General features: G+C 35.7%; 1 protein-coding gene and 1 long non-coding RNA gene across 6 annotated transcripts in view; one reads left to right on the top strand and one right to left on the bottom strand.

The window, feature by feature from the left end:
- Positions 1-957: 957 nt before the first annotated feature.
- The window catches only part of LOC105834374 (brain protein I3), a 32,498-nt gene continuing 13,184 nt past the window's right edge, over positions 958-20,271 (bottom strand). For 2 of the 5 annotated variants that reach the window (XM_012676802.3, XM_028191204.2), the window contains exons 2-4: positions 3,985-4,136; positions 3,755-3,892; positions 3,388-3,525 (exon numbers count right to left, since the gene is read on the bottom strand). In XM_012676802.3, coding sequence (XP_012532256.1) covers positions 3,761-3,892; positions 3,985-4,136 — 284 coding nt within the window. In that variant the 3' untranslated portion in view covers positions 3,388-3,525; positions 3,755-3,760. Of the gene's footprint in view, positions 2,306-3,387; positions 3,893-3,984; positions 4,137-20,271 lie in introns of those variants that run through there. The other 3 variants (XM_012676803.3, XM_012676801.3, XM_028191203.2) reach the window with 3 other exon arrangements.
- On the top strand, positions 17,709-18,511 carry LOC118645542. The gene is made up of 2 exons (XR_004963252.1): positions 17,709-17,892; positions 17,974-18,511. It is a non-coding gene; the product is annotated as an uncharacterized LOC118645542 (long non-coding RNA).

Raw genomic sequence — 20,271 nt, forward strand, 5'->3', positions numbered from 1 at the left:
TTTTAGTTAATTGTTAACCAGATCCTTGTTACACAAACCCATACGCGACGCTTCATTCACAGTCGTGTCCACACGTTATTTCGGTCGGTCTTTGTTTTATGTGTCTCGCGCGGAGCTCTTTACTCGTCGGTAGTCAAGAGCAGAAAGCTCATGATGTTCCGCTCGCTCTCTTTATATTCTCCCGCTTGCCGCTTGCCTGCGCCAATCAGCGTTCAGTGGTGTACCGCTGCCTCAGCCACTCACGCTCAGGGTTCCCTCTCCTGGTCCGGAGCGCCAATCGGGAGCCAGATCCATGGCGTCGGTTTCCTCCGCCAATAGGAAGTCGTTCCGTAGCTTCTCGCTAAAGACCTATAATCAAAGATGCGCCAATGGTCCCCCACCATGACTGCTATCCACCATTTTGTACCCATACGGAGACTGGATGGGGGCTGGGGCCGGGGGTTGGGGTCTGGAGTAGTAAAGATAGTAAACAATGCGAGCCTGCTCCAAGTTGTACGCAGCCATATAACAGATGCAAATTTAATTTTTCTTGTTCTTCCTGAGTGTATCGTCAAAATATAGTGACCCTCGAGAGTGCAGAGATTGAATTACCTTATAATTTCTGACACATATTCCTTTAACCTATACTGCTCAACATAGAGCACTCTCCCCTCTTCCTCGCCCAGCGTGGGTACGCAATGGCGGATAAACCATGTGACTCAAGTGACCAATCAAAATTGTGTTCGCCATTGGCGAATCTTTGATTATAGGTCTTTACTTCTCGCTAGTCTCCTGAGTGGTTCAGCCAACTTAAGCGCACTTAAAAGTGCGGTTATCGCATTGAAGGTACCCCCTTTGGAGATACTTAGATGTTTACAATGCTGTTGGGCCTCTTTTCGGAATTGCATTTTCGGGTGCCACTCGGGGTTTTTAGGTGTCCTTTCTATGTAACTATCGGTAATTATCTAAGAAAGCTAATCAACTTAAGATTTGTACTTTATTTGATAAAATAACATCTTTCAATCTCTATTATGTAATCTCGCTATATGAAAACATAAACAAACTTACAAAATTATAAAATTGCCTTTGAACATTAAATGTGAGGTTATATTATTATTTTACACATTAGATATGGTATAGGCTATGGTTTCTGTAACGCAATACTATTTTAATTAGAAGAAAGTGTTAAATAGTGAAATAATATAAAATGAGCTAATTTAGAACAAAATAACGTACCCTAACTTACGTGTCATGCATAAAATTTGGTTAGCACTAAAACTTTGACGTTCGCGCTGTTATTCCGCGGAGTTCTTTACATATAAAATTATAACTTAAACAAATATCACATAACATAACTAAAAATTGGCTTGGTCCGCTTTCTTGATCTTAAACTTAGAATACTGATATTAAAATAGGGTGTTCGCGCATTACTACGCTTTATCTTTAACCCGCTCAAGCCGCAGGCTCTTGGTGCGCCTTCCCTTGATGTCCTTTCCCTCGATCGCCTTTGCCGTGAAGAACTTTACGCCGCTCGTGGATGGAATCGGCTCCTGGTCGGATTGGGTGGCTCTGGTGGACGGTCTCAAGGTTAAGTTGTGCGGTTCGTTCGGCCGGATTTTCGATTATCTCCTGATGAATTTGTTGTATTTCTTGTTCGACGTTGGCAATGAATTGTTGGGCTTCCGATTGTTGTGCTCCCGCTTGCTCGTCAGTGTTTATGTTGTATCTTTCAAGGATTTCTTCGGGATTAAATATATCTAAATCATACGAGGTCAATGAAAATTCGCCTTGTAAAGATACGCGGCTTGGAGTACGATTAACGTATGGTCTCGTTCCTTTTCAACACGGTCTTGTCGTGTCGCGTCAACTGCATTTTTGTCGAATAAACTAGAATCAAGACTCGCGAACGGAAATTCTCGCTCGCGTATAATGTGCTCGGGTAGTTCGCTATCGCTTTCAAGGGGGTACTCTAAGGCCCTACAAACATTTTCTTCTTGCGAAGGACTTGTGCCGCTTGTCACGCAAGATTTAATTCGCAATAACGTATAAATCGAGTCGCCGATTCGCTAAATGATCACGATTCGTTCGGTATCGGTGAATTTCTACCTTCTGACATTCGCTATTGCTAATATACGTTTCGATAACGGTGTTACCGGGGGTCTACGTATTTCGGGGTTTTGGACGCGCTCGTTACAATATATTCCGTTTACAGAATTGATTTGCGGACTTATATTATCGCGATGTATCGCCGCATGTTGTTCGTCGCTTAGCTGCTCAAAGCTAGTGTGTCACGATGCGGTAGCCCGGTGATTTATTTTTAACATTACTGGCGACAAAAAGTATTCTTCATATTTAGTATATTTCTACAATTATTTATAAATAATTCTAGTATTATATAAGTAAGTAGATATTTTAACTAACAAAATTTTAAATGTTTAAAATTTTTAATTAAAAAAATTTGTGTATTATTTTTTATAAAATCGTATATTTTTGAAAAATCTTGTTTGCAACAAATTTTTATTTGAAAGAATTGTAATTTGTAGATATTTTTTTAGAATTTCTACAAAAAATTTGATATTTTTATAAAATATTAGAAACTTCTACAAATTTTTACTTTTAGTAAATATTTTTACATTTTCATAGAAATTTTTTCCGCCAGAGGATAGCATCCTCTAAAGTGTCTAAGATTAAAAAGTCAACATGGCTAATTCAAAATGACGGACGGGACTGTGAACCAACCAAAAATCGTGATTAATGACAAATCTGATTTCAATAATTGATTACGTAATCCCCTAGGCTCTTTGTGACTAAAAAAATCTATGAAACTTCTTAGATGTTATAAATTAAAAAATGGCCGATCGAACATGATGAACAAAACAGTTTCTGAAATTAACTTAGGACTTTCCAAGAAAATGTTAGAATTTTTTGTATTACTGATGACGAGTTTAAATTTCAATTTTTAAATTTAAAGTTTTTAAAATTTAAGAGGGTGGTGTTACAAAATGGCGGACGCTTAAAAATAAAAAGTCCTACTTTAAGCTGATAAATTAATTTCGGTCAGAAATAGTGTGCAAAAGTTTCTTGTGCTACTGATCACACATCTATTGTGGACTTAACAACATTCAAAATGGCAAATTCAAAATGGCTAATGAGGAAACCCATGTCATATTGTCACGTATCCTCTTGATCCTCCTTCTCTCTTCCCTTGTCCCTGTCTGTGTCTGTTTGTTGATATCTGTGTATTGAGTAAGCAGTCTTATTCACATTCCTATACACATTCCTCATTACCCAGTTTGAATTTGTCATTTTAAATGTTGATAAGTCCATGCCTACGATTTCCATATCTCTGATTTTTGGCAGGATACTATATATTTTTAGACGAATCTTGGGCAAAAAATTATCGGCTAATTACTCTAAATTTTGATAATATTTTACAAAGAAATAATTATACAGGTAATAGCGATAAGTAATCTTATTGAGTAGTGCACAATCAAATAACATGAAGAACAAGTTTTCGTGTTAAATATTTTCATGTTTATGTCCAAACTGAAACAATAATATAGGAAATAGAAAGATAATTAATGTAGATAATTAACTGTGAATATTTCAAATAAAAATGTGTACACGTCAGAGAATCTTATTTTCACTTTAGGATTCCCCTAACTGAATATCAGATCTTGATCATTCTTAACATTGATAATTTTTTTAATTTCTACTTTGCTTTAAATGTATCTGATATGATATTGCTCTTTATATAAGTATAGATAGTTCTTACTTTTAATTAACCAAAATAAGCTCCGCAATTTGAACAGCGTCTTGTTTTTAACAGCAAACAACAAAGAATTCCAAAGGGAAAAAAGAGAATCGCACAAAGCAAACCAAGGCATGTATAATCGTCTTCCATTACACCTACCTGTTGGGCATAATTCAAATATCATTAAAGTTTGACTTTAACATAATAAAGAGCAATAATAAATAATAAAGTAATAAAAAAGACTTGCATACTCTGCATGCTGGACACCCGCCGACTATAATAATTTCTGGAACAATGATTGCGGTGGAATGTGTAGAGCCATATGACGGGACATGGCTTTCTTGATAGCCAGGATCGATGTTGTTAGGATAATATCCAGGAGGTGGTTGCCATGAAGTATTCACTAACAAAAAAAATTTATTATAAATTTATCAGATATTAACAACTTGTAATATAACAAGTAAATAACAATCGAATCACTATCCTCTCCTTCTTTTAAATAAATCACTTCTGTAATTTTAAAATAGTTCACTAATCTTTTTCTTTTCTAAAAAAGGCATGTTATTTATTTATCGAATGTAGTCATCTCGATCAAAGTCATCTCGAAAGTCTTGAAGAATTGTTGCCTTTAATCCGCGGTATTGATTGATTCTTTCGCTGATCAATCAGCCTGCTTCGTAGTGACAGTTGTGTTTTGACAGTTTCAGGTCAAAATTGGTTACAATATTAAAAGTGTGTAAATTATGCAGGAAGTTTTAATAAGGTATATTATAATTTACATACTTATATATACATTTATATATTTATTTTTTTATATATTTATATAATTATATATGTATATTATTTGAATTAGCCAGTTATCATGTGTGCGTGCGTGTGTGTGTGTGTGTGCGTGCCTATGTCTGTTGTATATTTTTATATGTATTGTGACGTGAGAACTGCGGGCTGTTGTCCGTCACAAGAGTCTTAGTAGCCCTTACGCGTTTATATCACACGAATAATGACGCGGAAGCGTGACGCGTCGTATTTTTGTGTGTCGTTCCGTGTGTTGTCCTTTTTTTCTTTTCTTGTAATCATTAAAATTGTTGTGAGCGTTGCCTCGCGAGTGCGGCGGAAATCGGTGACCAATAGGAATCTATCTTGTAACTTTTGATGTCTTGTCCCGACGGAGGCCGTCCTCGAGAGTTGCGGGGTGAACTGTCAACAAGAGATTTACGGAGACCCCTTTTGAACGGGGATCCGCAGGTCATACCGCCCGTTACCTTAAGTGCAATTTTTCGGCACGTTAAAAAATCTCGTTACTGCTGGCGAATTACTATTGCAGAATCTAAGGAAGGTGCGCAGGAAAGGTGCCCTAACGGCGCGGCTCGGGAGCAGATTCCACAAAGATTTCAGCAAAGATCACGCGGATCGACTGCATATTTTCCGCCCATGAAGAGGCGAGGACCACATCCCGGAGACGGAGGATGCGTTCAGTTAAAAGACGAAGAGCCGCTGCCGATAAGGAAGCGCTAAATTCATGTGCGCGGGGTCTCGAAAATTCGATCACCGTGTCTAGGATCATCCACCAAGTAGCGGCAACGCACGTCACGTGTTGCGCGCACATCAAACCGGAAAATTGCGGACAATAAGGACCCGGCTTATCTGGGCAAGGTGGGACGCGTCGCCGAGCGGCCCCCGCGGGATCAAGGATCGAACCTCGTGAAAGTCGCGTGAGCGTGTCAGTTCCGAGAGAAAAAGAGTATAAGAGGACGCAGGAGCCACATCCCAGATCCCGTCAAGGCTCAGGAGAAGACGACTTGGTGAGACGAGCGTCATAAATGATTGTAAAGCCACCGATTTCGCGATTAGACGAGCCGCAAAAAGATCACAGATTTATTACTGTCTTTCCGTTGTTAACGTAGAGTTGTGAACTCGAGAATTTTCTACAGTCTCATCGCATCGCCCAATCACGTCCGCCTGCGTGGATTTGATACGTTCCGTTCTTTTCGTTGTGTTTGCGTTGCGTGCGCCCTGATCCGCAACCGAGTCATTATTGTATTTGTACCGTACTCGTATCGCGAACTCTTGCGCGATTGCGTTTTCATCAAAATAAATGTATTCGTCTCTTACCGCCTCGCTATCGAGCAAGTAGTAATTGCTGTGCATATTATTCGCGGGATTATTATATGGTATGAGAGAGCACGAGTCCGTCGCACGTTGCGCGAACTTCGAGACATTGTTCGTCTCGATCGCCCTTGGCGAGACCGTCATCTCACCGGGAGTTCAGCGTCTACCAACGGCGCATAGTAGGACATAGAGCCGGAGAATCTCCACGTACGTGAAATAATGCCCCTGATAATTATCCCGTGTTCGAGAGATCTGATTCCGAGCGATCGCCTGCTCGTCGCGCGCGTGAATTGTGGTTGACCAAGCGTTAAGAGCCTGCAATTATTTGAGTCATATACTTGTTATTCTTATTCGTTCAATTAATGTTGTGTTCACGATATTTCTTTCGCCTTCCCGATTCCATTCGCCCGCACCGAACCTCCCTCTCTACCATTTTAAGGTTGGGTAGCTGGCTGTCGGAACTACCGACGCCCCGGTCGCCTACGAGGACCTGCCCTTTTTTCGCGACTTTATTAATTTAAGGATAATTTCCCTCGGCATGCAAAAAGAGTGATACGCTTAACGTACCTGGCGCCCAATCTTGTATTTTAGCGACACCATGAGAACACGGTCGCCCCGACACCGGGGCGACGCAGGGCCACGACCAAGGATGGAGGCAAAATTGGTCGTCATTCGCGAGCACGGTTACAGTATTTATATACAATATGTTAATAATATCTCTTAATTTGTTAGTTGTCGAGCCATCAAGAGAAAAGACAAAAAGGGAGGAGAAAAAGAGAGGAAGAGGGAGAGAAAGATAGAAAGAGAAAAGAAGATAGAAAGAAAGGAGAATAAGAAAGAAAAAAGAATAAAAAAGTACGTTTAAGTAAGAAAATATATTATTTGCACATACATATGTTTGCTCTTTTCTTCTCTTATTGTTACAATTTTAGTTATCTTTATTTTTTCTACGTTATTTCGTTTTTCTATTCTTTGGTAGAAGAGCGTTGCGAATCTATTATCAATCATGTCCACTCCATTCCCAAGAAAAGAATCTGATTTTACACAAACTGAAGACAAGAGCTCACGAAATATAAAGACATCTGGCAATATTAAAGAAAAAAAACATGAAATTAAAGATAAATAAGAATACAAGAAAAAGCTGGAGGCAGCGTCTAAAGTTATTGAAAATAATTTGTTAATAAGAAAAGATGAAAATGTAACGAAAAATGTGGAAATAGAAGAAGGAGAAAACGAAGTATGTATCTAAATAAATAATTATACATTGTTCAATAATTATTAATATATATATACATATATATATATATTTCCTGAGTTATTTGCAATTAACGCCATGAATAATTATTAATATATATATTGGGTTTGGGAAAAAGTTCGTGGCGTTTTTCCCGATAGATGACGTTAATTGCAAATAACTCAGGAAACACAGATTGCAGCGACACCATTAAACTCTCGTTGGAAAGGTGACACTTCGAGCGTTACTTTGAGTGTATAAACATCAAAATTGGTACAGTGGTTGGAAAGTTGTTTGCGTTTGAAAATGGAAAAAAGTAATGAAAAATTGCGCTAAATTTTGCAATATTATTACGACAAACGGAAGAACGCTGCGCAGGCTTGTGAAAAAATTTGTGCTGTGTATGGTAAAGGTACTTTATCAAAATCTGATGCGCGGAAATGGTTCGCTCGCTTTCGTTCTGGTAATTTTGATGTGAAAGATGAGTTTCTAATCGTCCAATCACTGAAAAAGCTGATGAAATTCTTGAAAAAGTTCAGCAAGATAAGCATATCAGCAGTGTCCATATCGGTATGGAGCTAGGCATTGACCACAAAACTGTTTTGAACTATTTACACAAAGCTGGCTACAAAAAAAGCTCGATGTATGGGTTTCTCATGAGTTGAGCGCGAAAAAAATGATAGACCGAATTAACATTTGCGATGCGCTGCTGAAACGCAATGAAATCGAACCATTTCTGAAACGTGTCATAACCAGTGATGAAAAATAGATCACGTATGACAATCGGAAGCGTCAAAGATCGTAAACAAGGAATGGTGAGCCGTCACAAGCGTTCGCAAAGCCAGGATTGACACGGAAAAAGGTGATGCTGTGTGTGTGGTGGGACTGGAAGGAAATCGTCCACCATGAGCAACTTCCAGTTGGTCAGACGATTAATTCTCAACTCTACTGTGGACAACTAGAGAGATTACGCCAGGCAATTGAAAGAAAACGGCCCGAATTGAATAACAGGAAAGTTATCTTCCATCATGACAACGCCGGACCACACACTTCTTTGATTATCCGTCAAAAACTGCGAGAGCTTGGTTGAAAAGTTTTGATGCATCCACCGTATAGTCCAGACATAGCACCCTCCGACTATCACTTGTTCCGATCTCTGCAGAACTCTCTCAATGGAATTAAGCTGCTTTCAAAAGAAGTCTGTGAAAATCACTTGATGCAGTTTTTCAACCAGAAAACACAGTTCTTCACCGATGGCATCATGTCTCTACCCAAAAAATGGCGAAACATTGTCGATAATAATAGAGCACATTTTTGGTTTAAATAAATTCATTTTTATACTATAAGAAAACCAGTTAAATTTTACTAAAAAAACGACACAAACTTTCCCAGACTCAATATATATATATATATACAAAGTGAATTTTAATGGATGTCCCGGCCTTTTACCATCAGAGATTTACCGACGATAACTTACCGACTGTATCTCTAAAGACTGCATCTCGGTGACAACTCCTTGGGTCGACGACAAGTTAAAAAGTATTTAAATATTTTATATTAAAGAAAACTAATAACACTTACTCACTGTCACCTATGGATCGTCCGAATCTTTAGAAATACAGTCGATAAGTTATCGTCGGTAAGTCTCTAATAGTAAAAGGCCGGGACATCCATTAAAATTCACCCTGTATATATAGTGTATATATATATATATATATATACACGATAACTTATCGACTGCATCTCTAAAGATTCGGACGACTCATAGGTGACAGTGAGTGGGTATTATTAATTTTCCTTCGGCCCCCCCTCCCGCACCCACCCCGTCCAAGTCGCTAACCCATGTACACATTGCAAACGCAGCCACAATGTATGAATATTTAAAATGCGTTTGATTGAACGGTGTGCAATTGAACGGTGTGCAACTGAACGGTGTGCAAATGATCAGTGCGCATCTTTCTGTGTGCAAATGATCAGTGCGCATCTTTCCGTGTGCAAATGATCGGTGCGCCTCTTTCCGTGTGCAAATGATCAGTGCACATCTTTCCGTGTGCAAATGATCGGTGCGCATTTCTTGGTGTGCAAATGAGTGGTGGGCAAGTAAATGGTGTGAAAGTGAGCCGTGTGCAAATGAATGGTGTGCAATTTTTACGTGTCCAAGTGAACGGTGGGCATTTTTTCGTGTGCAAATATCGGTGGTCAAATTTTACATGTGCATATAACTGGTGTACATTTTTAATAAAATTTCTTTTGTGTCCAAATGCACAGTGTGCAAATGCACCGTGTGCAAATGCATCATGGTCATTTGAACCGTGCGCAAGATATCGTGTCCAAAAGCAATGTATCCAAATGCATCGTGTCCATTTGAACCGTGTGCAAGTGCACCGCTTCCAAGCTAATTCTGTTTAGTGCGTATCATAGTTAAAAATATGACGAAAAAATGTGAAATTACTAATAAAGAACGTGCCGTGATAGTGGCATTACGTCAGGAAGGATACTCAATACGAGCAATAGCAAAGAAGACTGATGTAACACATCCCACTGTCCTGTACACTTTGCGGAGAAAAATGGAAACGGGCTACAACTCTTCACGATCACGATCGGGAAGACCTTGAACGACGACAAAAAGTGAAGATAAGTTTATCTGCGTCGCAAGTAAACGCGAAAGGACTAAAACAGCACCGGATCTTCGTGAAGAATTGAATGGAATGCGTGATATTCCAATGTCAACTTCAACTATACAACGTCGTTTACGAGAGTATGGCCTAATGGGGCGCATAGCAATAAAAAAAACCTTTGTTGAGAAAGCAAAATAAGGTTAAAAGACTCAATTGGGTTCGCAAACATTCAAAATGGACTGTTGAGCAATGGTCAAAGGTGCTTTTTACGGATGAGTCAAAATTTGAAATTTTTTAAGGAAAAAGAAGAGTGTATATCCGTCGAATGCGTGGTGAACGTTTAATCAATGTATTACGTCTACGGTGAAGCACGGTGGTGGATTTGTGATGGTATGGGGTTGTTTTGGCAACGATAAAGTTGGTGATCACATTCACATAAAAAATACTTTGACGAAAGAACGTTACCATCGCATTTTGCAGGATCATGCTCTCCTATCGGGAAAGAAATTAATCGGACGAGGATTCGTTTTGCAGCAGGATAACGATCCAAAACACGCTTCTAAATTATGCAAAAAATACGCGGGGTCTAAAGAGAAGCAAGGAGAGTTGGTGAATATGGCATGACCTGCTCAATCGCCCGATCTCAATCCCATTAAGCTTTTGTGGGATGAACTTGATAGAAAAGTTAGGGCAATGAGACCAACCAACCTTAATCAGCTTTGGGAGTATTTGCAGACATGTTGGAGTGAAACTGCACCAACTACTTTAAATAAACTCATAGCAAAAATGTCGAAAGTGTGTGAAGCTGTTCGCAAAAGGCGGATATTTTGATGAGTCTAAAATATAATCTTTATTAATGTTTTTATAATAGTTTTTATTTTTTTACGTTTGTACAATTCATTTACCTTATTACGATGAATATACCAACTCATAACAATATACTAAATGTTTAATTTATTTAATACTCGAATTTCCGAATTTTGTTGGTGGTAAAATACTTTTGACCAGTAAATGTATATATTATCATTATTCATTCGAGTATAATATTGTTAATCTTATTTTCAAATACATAAAAAATAGTTGCGTGAATAATTTTTTTCTAAAAAGTTATATATATTTTTTTTTTACTTTTTACATATTAAAATATTACTTTTTGTAGAAGAAACTATGTTGATATAAATGGAAATTTCAATCTTTTTAACAAATTAAAGTGTTCATACTGTAAATGTTTATGTTACATAAATATCTGTCAAGATATATAGATATATAAAAAAAAATTTTTTTAAGGGGATTAAAAGATGGCGTGGATGAGAGTGGTTGTGATTTGGAGGGCTCCGGAGTGAAAGGTGGTGATTTGGTGAAGGAGGTGAGAAAGAGAGGTGCAAGGTGGAAAATCGGGAAGAGAAAGTTTGAGAGTGACCGGGTAATTGGAGGGAAGTAAAGAGAGGATAGAAAGGGAAAGAAATGAGAGAAGTGTTGAAGAGTTTCGGATCCGAGAGAAAAAAGCATGAGGTAGTGGATAGGAAGAAAAGGGCAGGGAGAGGGCGCTAGGAGGAAAAATGAGAATGTCGACAGAAGGGAGATAGAGACAGAAGGAAAGCAGATGGCCGGCATGGCGTGCCGGCACGATAACGCAGCTAGGAATGGCACCATCTAGAGAAAGGAAGAGTGCGACAGCAGAGGACTAGTGGATCACCTGGTAAGACGCATAGGAAGGTTTGGGCAAGGTTGACAGGAGTGTTAGGGCAAGACGGTAGCGAATTTGGGAACGCCGAGTCGCGCAACACGTGGTCCGTCGAATATATTATGTGATACTAGGTATAGAGACAGTGTGTAATGGTGAGAAGAAAGTGAATACGACAAAGTCGGAATAAGAGTAAAATTAAAGAGAGAGAGAGAGAGAGGGTGTGAAACAAAGTGAGAAGAAGTTGTGGAGAGAAGAGGGAAGGAAGTGCGGACAGAGAGAGAGGATGGAAGAATTTGGAAGAGAGCTGAGGAAATTGAAAGTGGAGATGACAAGAGGGCTGAAGGAGGTTAGGGAGAGACTGAGATGTTTGGAAGTGAAACTGGAGGCGTTGGAAGGAGAAGGGGTGAGACGGGAAGAGGAAGAAGTGAAGGAGTCGAAGGAGAGTGGAGAAGAGCAGCCGGATGGTAACAAGGAAAAAGTGGAAAGGGGTGAAGAAGAGAACAGGCGGAAAGACGAAGACGAGGGAGACTGGTAGCAGGAAGTGAGGGGAAGTAAAGAGAAAAGGGAGAAGATGGAGGAGGAAGGAAAACGGGTGAAAGAGGCGAGGAGCGAAAGGGAAAGTAACCAAAAAGGAGGGGGAGAAAAGGAGCGATGGGCAGGAGAAGACGACACGGAGGAGAAGCAAGAACAGCAGCAGAGGAAGATAGAGATGGGGAAAGGGACAATAAGAGAAAGGGAGGAGGGGCTGAAAACATGGAGAAGGGTGAAAAGGGAAATAGTGAAAAGGATGAAGGAGAAGGCAAAGAATAAGAGAGAGACTGAGCAGTAGAGAGAGCGAGGGGAGACGAGGAGAAGAGGAAAGGCCCAGCGAGAAAAGGGGTGAAAGAGGAAGCTAGATGAGGCAGAGAGGGATGAAAGTGGCAGAGGAGGCCGAAGAGGGAAGAGTCGGAGAAGCGGGCCGGAAGAGGAGGTAGAAATTGAGAAGAGTGGGGGAAACGGAGGTTTGAGGGCGTGCGAAAAGAGGTGGAGGGAAGTAGAATGTAAAGGGTCGCTAATGGCCAGGTCGGTTTCGGGTGATGAGAGTAAAAATGGCGTAAACGGTTCGGAAACACTCCGTAAAAAAGTACCTTGTAACTCCTAAAAAGGAACACAATAAAGTCATTATTATTATTATTAAAATTTTTTTATAAAATTAATATTGTATAAATTTATAAAATAGATATATGGTGCAAGTTTTTAAAATCGATATCATATCAATTTTCCTAATCGAATCTTTTTAAACAATAATGATACAATTAAAATTTTTTTACATATAAAATATTTTTTGTAGAAAAATCTATGTCGATATAAAAGAAAATTATATATATATATATATACTAATTAATGGTTATTATATACATATTGTTGAATTATGTCATGTCAAAAAGGAAGGATTAGTCTAAATTACTATCAAATATTATAAATGACGTATTTCTAATGTGTTTACAAATAATCAAAAATAATAATTTCATATATGTGTAATAATTGTTATTTCTATTACAATAAACATATTCCTTCTAATTATATAATGTACAATATTAATTAATGAAAAATGAAAAATACATTAGCGTTTCATGTTTCATTTATATTATTAGAATTTTCTAAACAACATAATTCTTTTCTGTAAAAATGTTTTGTAATGGGTAAAAAAAAGCTAATCATTTTTTAATGAAATTTTCACATATGATTCGGATAATTTCGTTTAAAATAATAATATAATTTTGTTTAAAACGTTAAAGAGATTATCCTCTATATCATATAGAAATATATATCTCGAGCTTATTGATGAGTTACCTAGATGACTATCATTTCAATTATATATAAGAAAATTAGATGAACTTATGTCTATTAAAGATTTACTGAAAGGAATACAACAAAAAAAAAACAGAAAGGGAATCTTCACAAATAAATTAAATTATTTAATGCATCTTTTTAAAAATATGACTTTAACCCATTACTTCCCAAGCGGACATTTCATAGTCGATTGGTTTTCGGCTCAGAAAAGTGATGAGATCACATGAAAACTTAAAACAAAATATGCTCTTCTACGTAAAAAGAGTTGCTCTTTCAGATTCCGGATTCAAAATTTCAAAATTTTTTATTGGAAATTAAATATGGCGGCTCAAAGTTGATATAAATTTTTTCATCGACTATTGACTTTTTATAGTAGAAAACTTCGAAAAATTTTGTCCATGACTGTTGTAAACGATTGAAGTGACGGAGTTTGCCTCTTTAAACTATAAACTTTGATTATTAATTGATTTTTGTAAGTAGTTCAAGTAGTTCAAGATGGTGGATGCAGTATGGCGTCCAAATACATGGAAATCATATTTTATTGCGATATATGTGTGTGAACAGTCATTTCTTACATTTTCGAGATCGCTGAGTACGAATTTTTGGTCAATTAGTCATTTTTCAAAATGGCGGATACAATATGGCGTCAGAATACACGAAAATTATATTTTGTTGCTATGTGTATCATATTACATCCGCCTTTCGAAAGATATAAACCAAACTCAAAATTCGTATTCAGCGACCTCAAAAACATATACAATCAGTATCCACGCACATAGTTCACAGTAAAATATGATTTTTGTGTATTCTGACGCCATATTATATCCGCTATTTTGAAAAATAAAAAACAGATCCAAAATTTGTTCTCAGCGATCTCATAAATACATAAAATAAGTACTCGAAGGTATAGTTTTTAATAAAGTATGATTTTTATGGCATATTGTATCCATTTTGAAAAATGAGTAATTGGCTAAAGATTCGTACTCTGCGACCTCGAAAATGTGAGAAATGACTATTCACACACGTATATCGTAATAAAATATAATTTCCATATATTTGGACGCCATACTGCATCCATCATCTTGAACTACTTGAACTACTTAAAAAAATCAATTAATAATCATAGTTTATACTTTAAAGAAGCAAACTCCGTCACTTCAATCGTTTACAACAGTCATAGACAAAATTTTTCGAAGTTTTCTACTATAAAAAGTCAATAATCAATGAAAAAATTTATATCAACTTTGAGTCGCCATATTTAATTTCCAATAAAAAATTTTGAAATTTTGACCCTGGAATCTGAAAGAGCAACTCTTTTTACGTAGAAGAGCATATTTTGTTTTAAGTTTTCATGTGATCTCATCACTTTTCTGAGCCAAAAACCAATCGACTATAAAATGTCCGCTTGGGAAGTAATAAGTTAAATACTACTGTAATAAAAAAATAAGGTGAATTTTTCATTTAAACATCGCGAGTACTATAAAATCATAAAATTATTTTTTTGTGGGTTGGTAGTACTGTCTTTGACATCTATGCAGAGTTTCATGTCAATATATTGAATTGCTGCAGAACTACACGTGTTTTTGTAAACATACAAGAGTGAGTTTTTCGATTTTTACTATGTCTGATTTTGTTAAGCAAAGAATTTGCATTAAATTTTGTTTGCGGAATAAATATTCTGCCGCGGAAACGTTGAGGATGTTGCAGAAGACCTTTGGTGATAAGGCTATATCGCAAAAAAGTTTACAAGTGGTACAAATACTTGAAAGAAGGCCGAGAACGAGTTCAAAACGAATAGTCCTTTGTACCACTTGTAAACATTTTTTTGCGACATAGCTTTATCACCAAAGGCTTTCTGCAATATCCTCAACGTTACCGTGGTAGAATATTCATTAGATGTTAAAGACAGTACTACCAACCCACAAAAAATAATTTCATGATTTTATAGTACCTGCGAAGTTTAAATAAAAAATTTACCTTATTTTTTTATCACAGTAGTATATTGACTTTAAATTTTTAAATAATAAAATTTAAAGTGAATACATATATATTTAAAAAATGATTAAAATAAAGCTAGTCACTTATATGATTATACTAAAATTTTGTTTATAAATATTTTAATCAATTAACATATAATAAATTTAAATATATTTTTATTGCAGAAACAAAATAAAAGAAATACAATAAATTTGAAGAACATATTTTAAGACTTTTGTTTAAATTTTTCAATTAAAGAATAAATTTTATGAAATATTCAATTCAAAATATTCAATTCCATTATTATATTTTATTTTTTGTTTAAATTATATACTTTATTTATTATTAATTAATATTATTATTTATAATTAGTATTAAAAATATAATTACATTATTTAAAATAAATGATATTTAAAAGTTATTTAAAAACATTTGTTTTTATACATTTTTTTAGATAATTCGGTTGCTGTTTCAAAATATTATATAGTAACCATTTAATATCCACCAATTCCTTGATTTTTTATTTCAATTTTGCAAATTTTTCATCCATCTCCTCTGTATATATACATTTCATAAAATTACAGTTAACTTTCTGTCTACTAAGCAATGTTTGCTCTCATCTAAATAAAATTATATAAATGACCATCTTGATGAACTTTTGATATCATCTTTATATAGAATAATTAATTTTTTTATTTTATAGAATCGCGGGAAAATGGCAGCAATATCAATAACATGCTTTTATTAGAAAAGAAAAATATTAATAAAGAATTAGTAGAACAAATATTTATTTAACGTTTACTAAATATTTTTACTTAATATTTTTATTAATGAAACTGTAACGAACCACACCCGTCGGACAACCAACGACCGCAACCGGTTCGGTCGACCAGCCGCCAGACCGTAATACGGACATCGGCCCGTGAAATTTTATACAATAACCGTCGAGACGACAGTCTCGACGATCGCACGCTTCCCGCCGGGATGCAGAGGGCGGAGAGACCCGAAGACCCTCGAGGGTCTCCGATCCATCATCGAGAGCGGTATATAAAGACGCCTCGGCAGAGGAGCTAATCACTTCTCGATCAACCAGTGCCTAGCTCTCCGATCCGCCAGATACCGACAAAAAAAAAAAAACGACAAGCGTAGCCTAAGATAGAGCGTGCTCCGCCTTAGCCGAGAGTTCTCGGCTACGTTCGCAACTCGCTCCCGAGCCAGCAAGCCGAGGGTGGAGTATTCTCCGCCTTTACCAAAAGTTCTTAACCGCGGCTCACTCTGTTCCCTGTACGGCCGGTAAAAGAAAACGGGGTAGAGTATCTCTGCCTCTCCCGAGCGCTCTCGGGGTACCGTTGCCTTCCCGGAGAATTTCCTTTTCCAGGAATCCTAGCCGAAATACTGACAACACCGCGTCGCGTCACCGCCCGCACCGCGCACCGCAAACGGCCCTAAGTAGTTGCACGTCTCGCCTCGAGGCACCGCCGCCGCCGTGTCGCGCACCCCGCGAGCATCACCAAACATGTCGTATCGCCCAACCGCACAGCTGACACCGAAAGACACACGATTCATTATAAACACTGCACTGCGAAGTCACTTGTAAATAATGTAAATATCTGTACATATTCATATATGTGTACATATATGTGTACATACGTTAAATATAAGCTGTCTAAAAAAGAATACACGTTTCCGCTGTTTCCGAGACCTTTCCTGCTCTGGTTCCCGACGAGCTTGTCCGTGCAGGAAGAAACGGTCGTTACAAAATATTAAATATTTAATAAACGTATAATTAATATTTATATTACATTAATGTAAAAATAAATATTTTTTAATGAATAAAAAGAAACTTAATCAATTATATTAATATTTTTTTAATATTTTTGAAATATGCTAGCGATTAATTTTTGACTTGTTAATGGCGCACGCGAAGCGTGCGTTGTATTGTTCTAGTAATAATAAATTTATGTTATAATAAACCAATTTTTACAATAAAAAAAGAGATAGATAGGTAAAATAGACAGATTTGGACCATCACAGTGACTAATAAAAACGGAAAGTTTTTTTGTGCTGTGTGAATCTGATATCTTATATTTCAAAATTTTATATTTTATAATTTTTAATTTGTTGAAGTATTAAAATAATATCTTAATAAATAAAAAAAGCTTTATTTTCATCAAAGCAGATCTTCGTGCTTAAAAATATTCTTGCGTGAATTTTACAAGTAAATTTTAATAATGATATACTATAATAGTGTTACGCGCGGGCCCGCGGAAATGAAAGAGACACTTAAGAACTTTAAAATCAGGCAGCTTTATTCCGAGCAATTACAAAACGCGTCCGTCAAGGCTCGAGACCGAGATTCGACTTTTCTTGTTGACAAGAGTTGCCAAGAGCGTGACAACTGACAACGCTCTCGGAAAAATCAATATATCGATCGGCTGCAGGACAGCTGAGTCGCAGTCGTGGAGTATACCAGGCGACGCTTGTAACAATAGAATATAAAATACTTATTAAAAAAACATATTAACAATAATACTTTCAGATGCTGTAGTCAAAATTTATAATAGTTTCTGTTGATAATGACTCTATTTTTAAATATTAATAAATTTTGAAACTTGAGCATGATGGAAAAAATTACTTAGAAAAGAAGAGACTAATGATAAACACAAATAAGACAAATATAATAAAGTAAGGAAAGGGACAGGTAATAAAAAATGGAATTGGAAAGGGGTACTGTACAAAGGTAAAAAAATTCACGTATCTAATTATAAGATATGAATTACAGAAAAATAGTGGACAGAATGCGCGAGAAATCAAGAAAAGGCAGCAGTAATGGAGCGGATAGGGATAGGGAGAAAAAAGTTTGGGATTGGAAAAACAAAATTTGGTTCAACAGATTGATATAGTCAGTGCTAAGTTATAAGGTGAAGATTTAAGAATAAAAAAAGGGATAAATTGAAAAGGATGGAAAAAAGGTTTGAAATGGATATTGGCTGTAAAAAGAACGCCAAAATATTTAATTAAAGAAGAATTACAGAGGAGTTACAAGCTAAGAAGTAAAATGGAAAGACATAGAATTCTGAAGAGAAGTTAAAATATAGTTTTAAAAAGCCGCTTTTTTCAAATCGCTGGAAAAAAACCAGAAAAAAAATTTTTTTTCGAAAAATTGGTTTTTTTGGAAAGTACTTTAAAAAAACAGAAAATATATGACAGACCAACTTTAAACTAACTCTAGTTATTTAGAAATACAAAAGTGAATGTAAATTTTACGAAAAACATATGCCAATTTTTTGACGAATTTTTCTAACCCTTGTGAAAAAAAATCCACCATTCCCAAATTCCAAATAAAAAAATCCACAGAAAAAATGAAAAAAAAAAACCGTTTTTTCCAAGCCTTTAAAACTATAGGTTAAAAAAAAATACTCTTTGCTGTATATATGCGAACAGAAATGCCTGGCTATACTAACTACACTAATTCCGAGAGGTTTCTGAGTGTATCTTTCTCTTTCCACATGTTTTCGTATTGAAAAAAAAAGACACACTCTGAACTAGCGCAATTAGTATAGCTAGACGTTATTATTTGCAAGTGTACGTTGCGCAAAGAATATGATAACGTCTCAAATATATCAGTAAGTGGTTTATGTTGACTACAAATTAAAACTAATTTTAAAAACTTTTATATACATATATAAACTTTTAATCATTCTCCTTACACACACATACACACACACGCGCGCGCGCGTTGTATTTATAATACTAATTTTATAAAAACATTAATTTTTAGAACTGCAAATAAGGTATAAGTTTTTTAAAAAAATTATAATTTATTTTATTTAAAAAATTTTGTCTTAATCTGCTTAAAACATGTAAATGCTTTTATTTTTATTTTATAAAGTTTATATATAATACGCTTTTTGTTTCAATTATAAGTTACGATTTAGTTTGAAAATAAAATATATTTTAGTAAAAAATATATGAATTATTTAAAATTATATTAATTCTGTTTTTATTTACTGTGATTCAATGTTTCCCTTGTAATTAATACTAAAAAGTACTTTAAAAAAAAAAAAAAAATATATGACAGACCAACTTTAAACTAACTCTAGTTATTTAGAAATATAAAAGTGAATGTAAATTTTACGAAAAACATATGCCAATTTTTAGACGAATTTTTCTACCCTTGTGAAAAAAATCAAAAAAATCCACAGAAAAAATGAAAAAAACCATTTTTTTCCAAGCCTTTAAAACTATAGGTTAAAAAAGAAAAAATAAATGGTTTAGTGAAAAGATGTTTGGGAGAGATAAAGAAGAGATTCAGTAAGAACAGAATGGTATCGACATGGGAAAAGGAGAGGAAGGAATTTTTCAGATCAAAAGAGTTAGAGGTAAAGAAGATAAAAAAAAGAAGGGCGGAAAAATTAATGGTTTAAAAAGGAAAAAAGAAAGAAAAAAGGCAAAAAGAGGAAAGATAAGAAAAATTAAAAAAAATTTAGTAGGTGGGTGAAAGAGAGGTGAAAGAAAGAATAATATTTCCGGTTATTTAAAAAGGGGTATAAAGAAAAAAAATGGAAAAAATAACTACACTCACTGGCAAAAAAACCATCAATTTTACTCTAATTTTTAAGTATTTTTCATAATATCAGCTCAAATTAAAGTTTAAATTTGAGCTTTGGTTCACCTCAATATAATAATTTTTTGCGGTGTTATATAGTTATTAAAAGATATTCAAAAATTTTAGTAAAATTAGGTAGCCCATCTCTTTGTCGGTGAGTATAGATTTAGGTTAGATGATGAGATAAGGCAAAGAAAATATTAGGAGGGAGAAGAGAGAAGACGTAGACTAAAAAACCTGAGGACATGCATGGAAAAGATCTAGAAACTGGGGATAAAAGAAAAAAATTACCAGAAGGAGAAAATGAAAAAAATGTAATATTAAAAGATAAAAAAAAGGTGAATAAAGATAGTTGAAAAGAAAATACAAGAGAAGATGGAGAAAAGTCAAGGGAGAGAAAAGGAAAAGGAAAGTAAAAAATAGAAGAAAGGAGAAAAGAAGGGAGGAAGCAAGGAGGGGAGGAAGAGAGAG

Source organism: Monomorium pharaonis, chromosome 5 (genome assembly GCF_013373865.1).
Source record: "Monomorium pharaonis isolate MP-MQ-018 chromosome 5, ASM1337386v2, whole genome shotgun sequence".
Taxonomy (NCBI): Eukaryota; Metazoa; Arthropoda; class Insecta; order Hymenoptera; family Formicidae; genus Monomorium; species Monomorium pharaonis.